The sequence below is a fragment of the Astyanax mexicanus genome, chromosome 9 (genome assembly GCF_023375975.1).
Source record: "Astyanax mexicanus isolate ESR-SI-001 chromosome 9, AstMex3_surface, whole genome shotgun sequence".
NCBI lineage: Eukaryota > Metazoa > Chordata > Actinopteri > Characiformes > Acestrorhamphidae > Astyanax > Astyanax mexicanus.
This window is the reverse complement of record NC_064416.1, coordinates 44,761,435-44,778,911: the sequence shown is the minus strand read 5'-3', so window position 1 is coordinate 44,778,911 and position 17,477 is coordinate 44,761,435. Positions and strand designations below refer to the sequence as shown.

At 38.8% G+C, this 17,477-nt stretch overlaps 1 protein-coding gene across 1 annotated transcript in view; it reads right to left on the bottom strand.

The window, feature by feature from the left end:
- Window positions 1-17,477, bottom strand: part of gabpb1 (GA binding protein transcription factor subunit beta 1) — a 30,229-nt gene that overhangs the window by 10,721 nt on the left and 2,031 nt on the right. Inside the window, exons 2-5 of the mRNA XM_022687002.2 lie at window positions 16,203-16,310; window positions 15,057-15,224; window positions 12,968-13,162; window positions 1,545-1,692 (exon numbers count right to left, since the gene is read on the bottom strand). Of these exons, the coding sequence (XP_022542723.2) occupies window positions 1,545-1,692; window positions 12,968-13,162; window positions 15,057-15,224; window positions 16,203-16,310 (619 nt within the window). The remainder of the gene's footprint in view (window positions 1-1,544; window positions 1,693-12,967; window positions 13,163-15,056; window positions 15,225-16,202; window positions 16,311-17,477) is intronic.

The following is a 17,477-nucleotide window of genomic DNA, read 5'->3' as shown; positions in this document are numbered from 1 at the left end:
GGTTGTAAAATCACCTTTACTTGGATGTTAACTAATAATAAACAAAATACAGAAAATTATTTGTGATTAAAATTCATTTCCACAAATGTTGTTCTAGGAAACTATTGGGTGGGCTTGTGTTCGTAATGGCAAATGTGTCCCCCCCCAATATCAGGCCCGCTCCTACGCCCTTGGTTTCTCCAACACTCTTCCTCTAGCTCGTCATCTCCATTCTCTGCCACTTCTAGCAGTCTAAACTGGCTTTGCTGGACAGCAGTAAGGGCTTGTCTTAACTGAGATTTAGATCAGGCTGCAACAAGATAAAACGGTAGGATAAGTAAAGTAGTAACTCCAGCACTGGGGTGTGTGTTTTTAGAGCAGTGGGATTTTTCATGTATTAAAGGCTTGGTTTAGGCTAACGCAGCTAGCGGTGCATTAGGCTAGTTTAGCTAACTACGGATAAAGTTCACATGAGCCGTGAAAGTTCATATGACTCTCGTTTCTTGCCATGGTAGAAGTTGAACTCATCTTGCACTGGATTGTAGATTCAGCCTATTCAACTTGGCAACCCGGGTTAGCGTCTCATCTGGGGAGGGGTGGGCGTGGCAGACTACACCCTGTGGCGTTTTAAAATTGGACTGGTGTAACTATTTCACACGCTCGGTCTCTTTTCCTACAGAATGTACCTTTAAATAGAGCTTTTCACTGTATACCATCTCTGCTTCCTCACAAATTTACAACTGATGCGGAAGTGTTCTGTTTAGTAAATAATTCCACATGATTTTCTTTATAGTTTGGATGACTTTAGTATTAATTTAGAATGAAAAACATTTTAAAATAATAGAAACACACTGAAATGAAAGTTTTTCCAACTTTTGGCTGGTACTGTATATCTTGCAAATATTAAAAGGTTTCATTCCATCGTTTTTTTTATTATTAATTTTTAAAATGAATGCCCGCCTCTGCACTGCTCTTCCCTCTTATCATAAAATCCGAAGCGAACGGCGGCGCTTTAACCGGTGTTCTGTCGAGTTCTGCTACCTTGTCAAACCGTGCACCCATAGTGTATATTTAAGGTCTCAGTAAAACGTGGAATCAACCGGAGATCCAATTTAAACATACAGTTACTTACACAAAATTGCTAACGCTAGCTAGCTGCTGTAAATACAGCTGTAAACAGAGCTGTAAGCTCCTCCTTATCTATAGCTCCTTCTGTTGCAGCACGGCCTCAGGTGTGCCCATGGGCGGTCCCGAGCCGAGGTGGACGAGGCCATGAACTCACTAGTTGACGTAGACACGCAACATCTCTCTGATAGACACATTCATGTGCATCATCATATACAACTCAAAGAGACCTATAGTATTATACAAACAACAAAAAAAGTGGATTTTAGCTCAAGGAGACCTTTAAAGTATTGTGATTTGTCACAGTCTAAACTCTACGCTAACTGGTGGGGTGTAATCCTCCATTACCTGTGGCTCTGACTGAGGCCTGCATTGATAAGATTAGTCAGTTGGGAATGGTGTGTATGTGTTTATGTTAGGTTAGGCCAGCTCAGTCATACCTGCAGATTTGGCCGTGTTGCCAGGAGAGATGAGTCCAGCCAGGTTAACGACTCCTCCAGGGCCAATGATGAACTGTGGTGAAGCTGTGTGAATGGTCAGCATGTCTGGACTCTCTGGATTAGTGTTTATCTGATTCTGCATGGCCACCTGTCCAATCGACAACAAACACCAATAAATACAATAAAAAACAAAACTCAATCAACACCATCGCCAAAAAACTATCACTATAAAACACAAACTATATCGAATGACATTTAAAAAAAATATGAATATCGTCAAAAAGTTAATTTCAGTATTTCAGTTCAACATAAAATCTTACAGAAAATCTTTCAGCACTGCATGCTTCTCTCTGCAGACAACTTTTATGGAGATGCGGATTTCATTTTCCAGCAGGACTTGAAACACTGCCTACATTGCCAAAAGTACCAATTGATCTTATATAATATTCTAATTTTGATGAGTGGTCAGGAGGTTACCGGAGGGTTAGGTAAGGATCCCTTTTCAAGTGTTTATTGTGCAAAAAACACCAAAAAAGAGAAACCAAAACAAAACAAAAGCACACAAAAACAAACTATAACAGGTAGAATGACTGCTCCACCTCCAGACAACACTCTAACCCTGCGTTCACACTGGAACGCGACGAGTCGCTTGTGTCGCCCAGCGTTTGTCGCTTGTGGGCGTGTCAAGCTCAACGCCCGCATTTATCATGGTCCAGCCTCCGACAAGAAAAAAAGGCACAAAAAAGGAATCACTTGGCCACTTTATTCTCCAGCTATAACTCCCAAACTTGCTGGACTCTTGTGCGTTTCTGTGATTTAACTGCGCTGGAAACGCAGCCGTTCCCACAGACTGATGTGGGTCCACCCCGTTCAACAGAAAGAACCAGGAAAGAAACTAGAAATTCAGAGGACGTCGAACCGCCTTGTTTGTGATTGGTCCAAAGAAAAGCTAGGAGCCAATCGGGTTAGAATGTCGCTTCACCGCGTCATAACTCATTTGCATAGAGTTGAGAAAAATTCATCTCCGTGTCGCTTGTCGCTCTGTCGCTTTGTCGCCTCTCGCGTGTCGCGGCGACAAATCGCGCCCTGCCATAGGAAATGAATGGTCGCCTGTCGCTTTGTCGCTTTCCAGTGTGAACGCAGGGTAAGTGGTGAAGTGTGTCAGGTCCCGCACAATCCAAGTGACCTGCGTCCCGTGTTAACCCCAGTGCGTCCCCAGGTAGTTAATGCACCTGCCTTAAATACCTTATAGCCCTCCCCAGAATAAACCAACAGGTAAATTACATAACAAGCAGGTGGACAAATAAACAAATACACAATATTTACAGGACATACAAACAATAGACAATACAGGCATGCATGCGACGACGGATATCCCGGTATTTAGTATTTACATAGGTACAAAACCATCAGACTTAAAAGCACACACTATTCAACATTTTTCACTTAATCAAAGCATTTCATACTCTTTTAGATTAATAAACGAGTCATTGCAGGGTTTGTTTGACTGTTTTTATGGATGTGGTCTGTTGCAGGATAGCTAAGTGGTTAGTGGGGATGTTCGTTTGGATGGTGGTTCGCTTGCTAAACATTGTTGTTTGGGTAATAGCAAGATAACTGTCTTTCCATCGCTTGCTATTTGGCAAACTCGCAAACACGCTTCATTAGTGATGTTCAGTGTAGGTTTGCTAAATTAAAGTTTACTTTACTAAATAGGTCATTATTTGGTGCAGAGTTGAGCCCCTTCTGGATGGGATTGGTTACTCAGGGGGCGTCTGTAAAAAATATTAAACACTTTGACTCAATGATAAAACTTTTGCATCCGGACTGCAATTGATAAAACAGGAGGACCAGTGAGTTTTTAGGCTTTTTCTCGGTCACGTGACATCGCATTCAGTAGCTCCTCCATTTCCACTCTCTGTTGCGTTTAAATGGATCTCCGTAGAAATGCTCGCCCAAATTGTAATCTATTTGCTATTATAAGCACAAGGAGACAAAACACATAGATGTGCATCCAGATCAGACTAAAATTACCGGAGGAGCACAGAGTTCAGAGAAAAACATTTGATAATTCAGCCTGTAATTTTCTCATAGCATGTCTGAAGAAAACACACACTGTCATTCCGGACAGGAATAAATTCACAAAGGACCCCCATAAAAGAGAAAATTACCCCAGGACCCCCTGAGAAACTAATCTCGTCCGGATAGGGCTTTTGTTTGAAGTGTTTTTTTAAATGAGCTGCAGAAATCAGCGCAAGATCTAGTCAAATTTGCTCGATCAAACTCATGAAACTATGAAACTATGTGTCTACTTACCCTAGTGTTTAATGATGACACTAGAATTGTTTCTTATTTTTTTTTAAAACGTAATTTATTTTCAACAATGCGGCTATCACTCACACGATCAATGCCTCTTTAACTTCTGCTTTCAAACAAGCACATGTGACACCACTGCTTAAAAAGCCTTCTCTCAACCTCGCCCAGGTTGACAACTACAGACTGGTCTCACTGCTACCCTTTCTCTCTAAAACACTAGAAAGAGCAGTTTTAAATCAGGTCTCTGGCTTCCTCTCCCAGAATGACCTTCTGGACCAGAACCAATCTGGGTTCTGTGGGGGAAAATCAACATTTATTCCATGTATTCCTGATTTACTTCATGTATTCATAATCAATTATACTGATTATTACTGTTAATCATTCAATATTCATCCTGTTAATCATTCAATCAGTATGTTATCATTGATTTTATGTGAACTGTGTATTCTCTGCTCCTGGGACATACAGGCTCAGATTTGAGGCCTAAAGAGATGAAAATTGAGTTCTGCCTGGAGACTAGCGGGTCATAGCAAATGGTGTTTTCTGATTCATGAATTATTCTCTCCTAAGGATTGGAAAATTAAGTTTGCCTGGAAACTGTCTTGTCAGAGTAAAAAAGAGTTTTCTGATTTGTGAATTATTCTCTCCTAAAAAAGCTTATCTTCTGTTGTACGTGCAGTTTTCTGTTCCTCTTTTTATATCTGGTAGGGACCTGTTCCAAACAGATCACGTGGACATTACCTCATGTATGAACGAGGACTGTATAAAAATGCCCAGTCGACACAGAAAGGGGCTTTTTCCGATCTTTCCTGACTTTTTTCATTTTCATTCATTGCTTTGCTTTCCCTTTTGCAACTTCAAAATAAAAACCTTCTCTTTTTGGCATCCCGGCTCGTTGACTGTCTTTGTCGATTTCCACGACAAATTGGCGTCCCTGCGGTGGGCGGCTCGTGCACCGGGACCTCTAGACCCTGCAAGAAAAGCGGAGGACGCTCTTGGGTTAAAAAAAGAAACCCAACCTTAGAACCTCAACTGTTTTTTAGAGGAAAAGGCGTTTTCTCTGGGGGTCGAGGGGTGTCCGGGGCCGCTGCAGCCGCACCACGTGTGAGTATATTTTTATATCTTTCTTCGTCTGGTTTGAGCCCCCTGGCACACAGTCTGAGTTGTTGTGAAGAGGTTAGAGGCAAAAAGAGGAACCTGTAAGTTTTTTGGTGCTGTGTGTTTGCCTCAATCCAAGATTTGGGGCATAGCCCAGAAAAACTGGTTCCTGGGGCCGGATAACCCGCCTTTGTATGACGATATTTAAAGGTTAAAGAATTTTTCCCCTGGTTTTTTGTGAGAAAACGGAGGGCACAGTCTGACGGGGCTGTGAGCACATAGGCACAGCGATAGAGTCGCGAACCTGCTGGTGAAAAAATGGATCGATCCCTCATCTGTGTGTTGAGATCGGGGGGTTTCGGGCCAGAGGGGAAACTTTGTTAAAGTACATTTTTCTAAGGGGAAATGAACGGGGATGCCGAAAGACAAGTGTCTTATAAATTTTTTTGCTATCTAAATTTTTTTGGCTTTGCTCCGCACCGCTTCCGTTCTTTTCTCACTTCTAATTTTTTCTGTCTGGTTTTTATCCTCTCGTCTTTTCCTGTTTAGAGTGAGTGAAACAGAAGTGTGTGCGACAGTGCGACTGACAGAGAGGAAAAGAAAAGGGTGTACGAGTGTCTGTTAAAGGGATTAAAAGTGTACCTGTGAGTGTGAAAGTGTGCGGGTCCAGTTTTCCTGAGAGAGAAACAGAAAATGTGTATCTTGTGTTGGCGGAGAGAAAGAATGTGTGTGTGGCAGTGAGTGAGAAAGTGTATGGCAGCGAATTAAAGAGTGTGTGTACGAAGTCGTGAGTGACAACGAAATAGGAAATGGATGAGTCCCACTGCAGGGGAGGAGTCCAAGGTGAAGTAGGTGGAGTTGGTCCAGAATAGTGGTTTTAGACTGAGAGGTTGGTTATTTGTGAATTAACGCTTGTGAGATATCATAGAAAATAGAACATAAGTTCAGTAGGGAAATAGAATAATACACAGTGAAAACAGGGGAAAAAGGCTTTTGTATGGGTAGATATATATAAATATATACATATAAGAAAATATAAGGATATAAAAAACCCTAACTATACAAGGTAAAGATCTATCTGTAAACGGAGCAGTGCAGTAGATGTTACTAATGGTCATAAATAATTAAATAATTAACAGAGTAAAGTGCAATGACATCTATTATGACAGTGACTAATGTGAAATAGAAATATAATATAATATACATATGCATACGCTATAAGACAGTTCTAAAATAAAAATGTGAAAATGTGAATACCCAATCATGAGTACAGTGTACTTTAATGTAAGCAAGGTTGGGAAAAATGTTAATATAAATAATTAAGTTGTTGAATAATGTCGGAGAGGTATGTGACTGGATAGATAATTAGAGAATTTAGAGAATTTAATAAAGGGATTATGGGGTTGGTTAGCAAAACAAATTAAAAATAAAAGTAACTGGAAATTCCAAAATATACTATGCCATGCAGTACTGCTGTGTCAGATGTCCTCAGAGCAGGACAAATAAACATGGTTTCTGGTTTGATTGTTAAATAATCAGTTCAATAAATAGAAAATGCTACATAGTGAATAGTGAATGAGTTAATGAGTGAGCCATTCCAAACACAGCTTTTTATCAGGTGATTTAGTCAATTATCTTACTATTCGTTTCTCATTCAGACTGATCTCAGTTCAGTCCTAGCTGAATGAGACTTATATAAGACGGATGTAATATCTAATTTGTATATGTTACATTTTGATCCTCATAAGAGGGATAGTTGATTTCAGAACCCAATGAGAAAAGACCTTATTTATTTGAAAATGAAACTACAAGCTTTAGTGAATTGGGTCTTTCTCGTTTTAAATAAGGGGAAATAAAGGGTATTTAAAAATGCAGCTCTCTGGTTTGCTTTACGGTATTAAATTAGACTAGAAAGAGGTCTGGAAAACAGCATAAATTTAGTTTTTCATGCTTATACAATGCCATCTATAAAACAAATGCATAATTTTCTGGCTGTAGCATGAACAAAATCAGCTAAGCAATATAAAATTGTTTCATCTGCATAATGGTAAAGTTTGCAATCTGAAGAAGCAGAGCCAGTAATATAATTTATATATATATATTAAATAAAACTGGACCAAACTTTAACCTTGTGGTACATCTGTGAGATACAGATGCCAAATCTGAATAATTATTCATTGACATGCACTCCTTTGGGTCTATTCCAGAGCAGTGTTATCAAAGCAAATAATTTAAGCTAAATTCAGTGGGAGAGAAAGGGTGATACTGATGGTAATAAGGAAAATCTGTATACAATAATAACAAATAATAAACCATGGGTACTCGGTGCCTTGCACAGGCTTTCACGGTAAACATCAGAGTGTGAGTTTGTGACAGTGTGACATACCTGGGTTTGTGCTCCCTGCAGAAACACTACAGCACTGAATGTTGATGAAACAGTGCTGCTACGCTGTGTGTGGTTCAGTGGGCTAGGCTGGTTAGCCAAAGACGGGTAAGATCCCAACATATTACACAGGGACAACCTAAGACAGGCACAGTCTCGATCTGACCACCACATGCATGTTAACAGAAAACGGAGAAAACATCGTGGAAGGGAAGCGCAGCCCAGGGGGAGAGTGAGTGGATGAATGACGTGATGGGGTGTGTGTTCAGTGGAGGCCTGGGCAGGGTAGACCAGCCCAAATGGACAGTAAAGAGGGTGAAGCAATTTTGTGTTAAGTTCTCTGAAACAGAAATTCTGTTTCAGAAAAAGGGGGGAGGTAAATAGATGATCATTATTGCCACCATTATTTGCCCAATAATTATTTTATAGATATAGAGCATTTTTTTAACTTTTAGCTTGTTTATCTTTTTAAAGTTTGGTTTTAAAACAACCTCTATGCAGATGAGCAATTACTCTCAGCAATATTGTAACAGTCTTAACTTTAAGACACACCCAATCCTAATTTAAAAGGAAGAAATAAGAAACTTAGAAATCACAAAATTGAACTTTCACTATTCAACATGTGAGCCACTTTTGGAGCAAGGGAAACAGTAAGTGAGATTTGATAAATTGTTTAAGGAAATATATGTATTGTTGATAATTGTGAAAAGCAATCTGCTTGGCATTGTATATGCATAAATACATATTGAAAATATTGAAAAGTAAATGTAAAGCATTGCTCGGATTTATTTGCTATAATAACGTGGACAAAGCAAAGCATAACATCTGTGTTTATTAATATTGATAATATTATTGTTTGTAATGGAACGATTGATACAGAGAAAAATAATCACGTTCCACTTATCCCAATTCTTAAAGCACTAAATAAAATCAACTAAATCTAGAAATCAAGGCTTTATAAAAATCTTGGGAACTGAATAAAGTCAGAATCATAATTTCTTAATAAATAGCACACCGCAGAAAATTAAAGAGGCAGGTAAAATAATATAGCCACAAGCGGTGATGCAAAAGTTAAAGCAAAAGTAACCCAAGAAAGCCCAGTACATCAACATGGACCCATTCCTGACACAGAAGCTACATTATGTGTAGTTTGTGCAGAGTTTAAAACTTTGGGCCCTGATATTCTATCAATCAGTGTGGAGATGAATGGGAGAATAGAGCAGCTGATCATTAAAACTTTGCATGGAGCAATGATAATAAACATGATTCAGATATATTTCCATATGTTTGTTCCTTATTTATTATCTATGTAGTACTATCAATACAATATAAGAAGATATGCAGGAAGCATTCAGTGGTAGGTTTAACAGCAGGTGCGTTTAAAGCAGCAGCTTTGGGCTGTGAAGCAGTAAAATATGGTCTGTACAATGATGGTGCAGAATTGAGGTGTGTGATCTTTAGCTTGGTTAGTGTTTGTGAGAGTGGAAGTAGAAGTGTTTGAGTTTGTTTATGTGTACTTGTGTGGGTGAAGTTGTGTGTGTGTGTTTGTGTGTGTGCATGAGACATAGTGTGTGTCTAGTGGTAAACTAGGTGTTTGTAAAAGCTAATTTGGCTATAAGAGATTAGTTATAGCCATGGGGAAGCAGTTACACTAAAAGGGAAAGGGATGTGAACAAGAGTAAGATAAAAGCCAGTAATTAATGGTGATGATAATTAAATGTTGTAATTTAAAATTGAAAAATGACTAAATGTTAGGGATTTAAAGCACTTTTGACAGTAAAGATCATGATTGAGTATAACTGAAAATAAGGACAACCGAAGAAGGTAAGAAAACAAAATTGGGCTGAAATCTGTGCACAGACAAAATTTAAATATGAAATAATTAACTTCCAAGGGAAATTAGAGCTCAAGTTAAGTGTGAAAAATGTATTTTAACCATGTATTTTAACTTGCAGGAAGGAGACACGGAGGACCCCTTAACAGACTTCCAAAATGAATAGAGAACCTTAAACATGATTATAACGAATCGAAAGTCTTGTTTCAGATCTGTTTACACAGGGGGAGAAGGAGAACGTGGTGCAAAGGTGGACCAGTCCAGACACAGAGTGAGGGCTCCTCCGCCATTGCGCACGAAAGGGGAACGAGCATGGCTGGATTGAGCCTTTCCAGGTGACTGAGAGAACAACGCACGCAGATCAACTGAAAGGCGAGGGTTCTACAGCTGTACAACAACAGAGATCGCTGAAAGAGCAAGCGGGAGGAGACGAGACAGCAGCAGCTGAAAAGTCTGACCCTCAGCAGGCCGCAGCAGGAAGGAGGGGCAGCTGAATTGCCCACAGCAGCAGACAGCACACAGCAGTGTGTGACGAGGAGAGGAAGTGAGGAAGTAACTGATTGAGCAACGTTTCGTTTGCGTCAAAGTACACTACATACAGAGAGTCTTAAACACATCTCATTAAAAGAATACACATAGTCTTATCACACACCAACTCATACTTTTCATTCACTGATATTGCAAACATCAAAAGCCAGAATAAAGCTCTTCGTACGTGGGGCTGAGGTAGTCTACGAGAAAAAGGAAGCCAAACCACTATAGACGATGATTTTCATGTATTTTTTCCTTGTTGCTCTGGGAGCAGGACAACAGCAGGACATTGTGCATTTGACCATCACAGATATCATTGTAATCAGCATTTATGTGTTGAAAATTATTATTATTATTATTATTATTTTTTTCTTATTGTTTAATCAAAATGAAAATTTTTGATTAAAAGGGGGGAAATGTGGGGGAAAATCAACATTTATTCCATGTATTCCTGATTTACTTCATGTATTCATAATCAATTATACTGATTATTACTGTTAATCATTCAATATTCATCCTGTTAATCATTCAATCAGTATGTTATCATTGATTTTATGTGAACTGTGTATTCTCTGCTCCTGGGACATACAGGCTCAGATTTGAGGCCTAAAGAGATGAAAATTGAGTTCTGCCTGGAGACTAGCGGGTCATAGCAAATGGTGTTTTCTGATTCATGAATTATTCTCTCCTAAGGATTGGAAAATTAAGTTTGCCTGGAAACTGTCTTGTCAGAGTAAAAAAGAGTTTTCTGATTTGTGAATTATTCTCTCCTAAAAAAGCTTATCTTCTGTTGTACGTGCAGTTTTCTGTTCCTCTTTTTATATCTGGTAGGGACCTGTTCCAAACAGATCACGTGGACATTACCTCATGTATGAACGAGGACTGTATAAAAATGCCCAGTCGACACAGAAAGGGGCTTTTTCCGATCTTTCCTGACTTTTTTCATTTTCATTCATTGCTTTGCTTTCCCTTTTGCAACTTCAAAATAAAAACCTTCTCTTTTTGGCATCCCGGCTCGTTGACTGTCTTTGTCGATTTCCACGACAGTTCAAAAAAGGACATTCTACCGAGACGGCTCTGTTGTCTGTGACTGAAGCGTTGAAAACTGCCAGAGCTGCAGGTCAGTCCTCAGTGCTCATTCTGCTGGACCTCTCGGCCGCATTCGACACAGTCAACCATAACTATACTCTCAAACATGGGGATCGCAGACAATGTGCTGTCATGGTTCAGATCATACCTCACTGGGCGCTCGTTCAAGGTGTCGTGGCAAGGACAGCTGTCCTCAGCCCGCTCCTTATCCACTGGGGTTCCCCAAGGTTCGGTACTGGGACCCCTTCTCTTCTCCATATACACCACCTCTCTTGGTCAGGTTATCCGCTCACATGGCTTTTCCTACCATTGCTTTGCTGATGACACCCAGCTATACCTGTCGTTCTCACCTGAAGATCACTCAATCTCTGCACGGATATCGCAGTGTCTCTCTGACATATCCTCTTGGATGAAGGAGCATCACCTTCAATTAAATCTCTCAAAGACTGAACTTCTGGTTATACCAGCAAAACCATCTTTTCAACACAAATTCTCTATAAGTATCGACTCTCTCTCTCTCTCACCGACAAAGGTTGCTAGGAACCTGGGTGTTCTGGTTGATGACCAACTCTCCTTCACGCACCATGTGGCCTCAGTTGCTCGGTCCTGCCGCTTTGCGCTCTATAACATCCGAAAAATTAGACCGTTCCTGACGCAACAGGCCACCCAACTCCTGGTGCAAGCGGTCGTCATCTCACGCCTCGACTACTGCAATGCCCTGCTAACTGGCCTCCCGGCCTGCGTAGTAAAACCACTCCAGATGATCCAGAACGCAGCAGCACGTCTGGTCTTCAACCAGCCAAAACGGGCACATGTCACCCCGCTGCTCATTGAGCTCCATTGGCTACCAGTTGATGCTCAAATTCAAAACTCTTACAATCGCCAACAAGGTGATGTCAGAACAGGCTCCTTCCTACCTGCACTCGCTCCTGAAGGCTTACGCTACCCCCCGGCCGCTGCGCTCCTCCAGTGAACGTCGCCTCGCTTTGCCAAACATTCACACAAAGCAATCCAGACTGTTCTCATACAGAGTTCCCCAATGGTGGAACAAACTACCCTCCACTACCAGATCAGGAGAATCTCTCACTATCTTTAAGAAACTCCTGAAGACAGAGCTCTTCAAAGAGCACTTACTCTCTTAACACCTCTAACACACTAACTACTTCTAACCTCATTTCCTTCTTCCCCTCCTTCACTCCTCTATCCTATTATTCCCCTTTGTCCTCCTTTTATCCCTATCCAAAGATGTTTTTCCTTTAAACTTATTTTACATTGTACTTGACTATTGTAAGTCGCTTTGGACAAAAGCGTTTGCCAAATGTAATGTAATGTAATGTAATGCAATGCACAAACCCTATTGTCTGTTGCGTTCGTCGTCTGCTATGCTCAAAATAATCATGCATGTCTTGGGGGAGGAACCAGAGCAACAGCAGCATGACAGTGAACATTAAGGCCCGATCCCATTTTACCCCCTCGGCCCTACCACTTACCCCTAGCTAAGGGGGTGTCTCAATTCTTGTTAGGTTGGAGGGGTAGGGGGAATGATGGGGCTTGTTAGCCCTACATACATTTTCAGATGCACACTTCAAACCGAGGGTATGAGAATCACTGGTAAGATTGCGAAACAAGCGATCAAAGAAACCCACAAATGAAAATACTTTCCTTGTTAAAAGTGACGATTAGAGTTTAATGTGTAGTTTCAATGTTTTATGGCCGAATTCTTTATAACAAGCATAAAAAAGATCACTAGTGCAACAGAATGCAGGGTCTGCAGCATTAAGGTGGAATGGGAAAATAAAATAAGAGCTAATCAAAACTAACTTCAGCTCCCCATCACAGAGGAATTAAGGAATGTACAATAATAATTAATTTCTGCACCACCTGACCCCTTTCTGAAGACATACAATTCCCTAATGTAAACTAGTAAACCAGCAGCAGCTACGATACTGAACGTATCAGGTGCTTGAAGGGTTGTCCCTATTCTTAGGGGGAGGAACAGTTGGAAAGAACGGGTAGGGGTAAGTGGTAGGGACTAGTTGTGAAATGGGATTGGCCCTTACTCTCAGCCTATAAGGGGAGCCTAGTGTGTTAAAAAAAAACACACACACACACAACCGACTGTTGCATAGTGTGCCTTTAATGAACTGGACACATTTGTGAGCATGAACCCACCTGCAGTATCTCAGCAAGTTCCTCGTTGTTGTTGTCTAGTGCTATGTCCAGGGCAGATTTGCAAAACTTGCTCTGGGCGTGGACGTCTACACCAAAGCGTAGAAGCAGCTCCACCACGTCCCGGTGACCGTGCTCCGCCGCCCAGTGCAGAGCGGTCATCTTCAGCATGTCTTTAGCGTTAACATCTGCTCCATGCTGTGCGTACGCACACACGCACACACGCACGCACGCACGCACGCACACACGCACGCACGCACACACACACACACACAGACACAGACACACACACACACACAATACAGTTGTATAATACAATGTTAATAAACCCTCATCACAAAGATTTATCATACATGATTTCCCAGTCTCTTTCCTCATGCCTTAAAATTAAACTGTCTAAATAAGAACTCTGTTCTGATTGGTTGACCTCTACTATAAATTATAAAAAAAAAAAAAAAAAAAAAAAAAAAAAAAAAACAGTATTTGCTGAAACACTTCTTATATCTTTTGCATTTATGGGGGGGCTAAAATACTTAAATGGTTATAAAAGTTTTTTAGGTGACATCAAAAACAAATATATATATATATATATATATATATATATATATATATATATATATATATATATATATATATACACACACACACAGTACAGGCTGAGAAATGCATGAGAAGATTTTAAAATGCTTTGAACAGTATATAAATATTTCTTGCTAAAATAAAAGGGATAAAATATACATATCCCATGCTTCAGACCATTTAATGAATGGTATAATTAAACAGTATTTTATAGATTGCAATTAAATAATATAAACATAAACAAGTCTGTTGTAATAAACAACATTATAAAAAAAAAAACTAACTTAATCATCCAAACTATATGTATGAGTCACATACAACTCTTACAGTCAGTCTTACACACACACACACACGCACAATGCAGTCACTGTTAGTGTGTGAGTGAGGATGAAAGCACAGGAACTGGTTTATTCTGTAATTGCTAAATTACTCTTCTAATACAAATTCAGAGAGCAATACATCAAAGCAGATCTTAGATCACATGATGCACTTTGCTTTTAGAAGCACATCAAATACAAACTGACATCCTACCTGTGGGGGAAGAAACACTACAACATATTGTATTAATAAATAAAACATACTCTTTAATTAAGAGTAATTTACTAATCTTCCAATGTAAAAAAAAGATTTTTCATGTATGATTGCTGTCACACTAAAACCATGTTTCTCTATTGTTACTGTTATTGTTTATATATATATATATATATATATATATATATATATATATATATATATATATATATATATATATATATATATATATTGTCTCAAGAATATAATATTTAATGGTAAAATGAGAAAAGTGTGATTTTTTTTTCTATAAACAGCAAAAAGTTGTATCCTGAAAATCTAAATGATCCAAAAACAGTATTACAGGTGGGCGATATGGCCCTAAAATAATATCACAATATCATGGTATTTTCATTATGGCAGTCTTGGCAATTTGACAAAACACTGAATTAAAAAATTTTTTCAAGAATACACTACTGCAACAAAATGAAAATTTAATTGTATTTTTGCACACAAAATGATATGGCACACCGCTAACTGACATATTAAAAAATACAAGAATTTGATCAGATTTGTAACAGAAGTCAATGATCAAGAATGGCATGATACTAATAATATTCATAATGCACTCCAAATATCTCCATATATCCAGGATTAAAGTAAAATAAATTATACTGGACAGATATAATCTGTCTTTAGTAGATATATAATGGGAAATGAGAACAGTGTGAATTTTTATTTTCTTTGGGAAAAAAAAAAGTAGTACCCTTGTGTAATAACTAGGGGTGGGTGATATGGCACCATATTCAGGGTATAATGTCATTCATGCTATTCAAAAATGTTGAGAATATTATATCGCGTATGATACGATATGGCACACCTCTAAATAATATAACGTTTATATATATTTGTAAAAACATCTACTCCTTAGTGATTAATCACTAAACTATTCTTGAAACTGTTGTATCAATACGCAATTGTTTATAGTTTAAACTTCACCCACTTGTAGCAGCACCTCCACGATGCGGGCGTGGCCCTCTGATGCCGCCATGTGTAGTGGGGTTCGGTCCACTTTTGTCCGAGCGTCGCGGCTGACGCCTGCACGCAGGAGCACCTCAGTGGTGGAGTAATGACCGTACTGAGCCGACAGGTGCAGAGGTGATGTTCCCAACTAAACACACACGCACGCACGCACGCACACACACACAGGAGAAAAGAGTTAAATAAATAAATAGAGAACACTGTCTTTATGGAACAGTGTGACATTTGATTTGTATTAACAGAGATAAGATTGGTGTCAGTCTAAGTCCAATGTTTTTAGCAATGTTAGCCTAGCATCTCCTCTTGTAAACTAAGGAAGCACACATTAGATACTGAACATACAGCTCTGGAAAAAAAATTAGAGACCACTTCAGTTTCTGAATCAGTTTCTCTGATTTTGCTATTTATAGGTTTATGTTTCAGTAAAAGGAACATTGTTGTTTGATTCTACAAACTATGGAAAACAGTTCTCCCAAATTCCAAATAAAAATATTGTCATTTAAATCATTTATTTGCAGAAAATGAGAAATGGCTGAAATAACAAAAAGATGCAGACCTTTCAGACTTTAAATAATGCAAAGAAAACAAGTTCATATTCATAAAGTTTTAAGAGTTCAGAAATCAATATTTGGTGGAATAACCCTGGTTTTTAATCACAGTTTCCGTGCATCTTGGCATCATGTTCTCCTCCACCAGTCTTACACACTGCTTTTGGAAAACTTTATGCTGCTTTACTCCTGGTGTAAAAATTCAAGCAGTTCAGTTTGGTGGTTTGATGGTTTGTGATCATCAATCTTCCTCTTCATTATATTCCAGAGGTTTTCAATTTGGTAAAATAAAATAAAAAAAACTCAACATTTTTAAGTGGTCTCTTATTTTTTCCAGAGCTGTATCTTGGCATATCCATACTTACTTTTCACAGTTACTTTCATTTTAAACCAATAGTGAACAACAAATTGTAAACCAATCCCAACTGTCCAGAATTCCCACATCAGTGCAGCCCTAGTTTTAGCGCCAAGTATCCATTTATGAAAAACAGCTTCTGCATTAAATTTTGCGCACTATTGCACTAGGGCTAAAAAGAATATGTTTTAGTCACGTGACCCACCCAGTCTGTGGTGAATGGCGCACCATTGGCCATGAGGATCCGAACTTCATCGTCCTGCCCGGAGCGTGCTGCCTCCAGCAGCTTCTTCCCCAGGTCCACTAGAGACATCTACAATCAAACAGACACACACACACACACACACAAACACACACACACAGTGTGAGAAACAGTGTCAAACACCTCCACCTGGGTCTCCTGTAAAATCAAGGCTAGTATTGGTATTAACAGCCTCCAATCTTCTGAGAAAAATTAAATAATAGTATGATCAACAACCCATGGTCACCATGCCCAGTGCTAATTATGAGTGAGTAAGTAGTGTGAGAGCACTGAGCACTGGAGCTGTGAAAATATGCTCTCTGCAGTAATTGAGCTGATGTTTTTACTCTAAGGGCTAAAGTATTAGGGGCATTAGAGGCAGTTACAGTAATAAAAGTGGGGGGAAATATCTGTGTAATAATAGCACTGATTTCAGAAGATATGCTGTCAGTTGTATATATTTACAATATGTATTATTGTTCATTAAAATAAGAGCTTCAATATAATTTATAAAAATGTTCCACTGACTTGCAACAAGTACAAATAGCTGTCTTAGTTAAAATCACAGTAGGGCTGCAACTAATGATTATTTTGATAGTGGCTAATCTGCTGATTATTTTCTCGACTAGTCAAGTAGTCAACGATTATTTCTGCCATGTCCTCTACCTCTAAAAATGATAGAAACAGCTGATCATGAGATTTAAAAGGCATTTTAATGTCCAGAAGTTGTTTAAATGTGAAAAGTACTGATATGTAGTACATTGTTTATCTGTTTTCTGCCTTTCACAAACAGAATTTTAGGAAAAATTAAAAGTTTAACCTTCTCTCAATTTTCAACTTTGTCTAAATCTGATGGTATAATCCAATTTGCAAAATGCAAAATTTGAAAAATCAGAAAATAAAGAAAAGATTCACTTTTTTTATTTTCCTGACATTCCGATTGCAAAGATTTAAAAAGCTAAAATTGGAAAGATTCTATATAAGAAATGCCAGTTTCCTCATCCACAACTCATCCCAAAAATACTGGATGGACAGTTCCATTACTTTTATATATTTTCGACATTGTAGATTAATATTAATAAAACAACTGGGGAAATACATGTACAAAAAATTATAAACTCTGACCCTTTTTACTCCAGTCACTCCAATGGACATAACCCCATCTCTGCAGACAAACCCTCTTAGATGCCCTATTTTGAATATTTTTCCCCTTTTCTCCATTATTAGTTTTTATTGTTT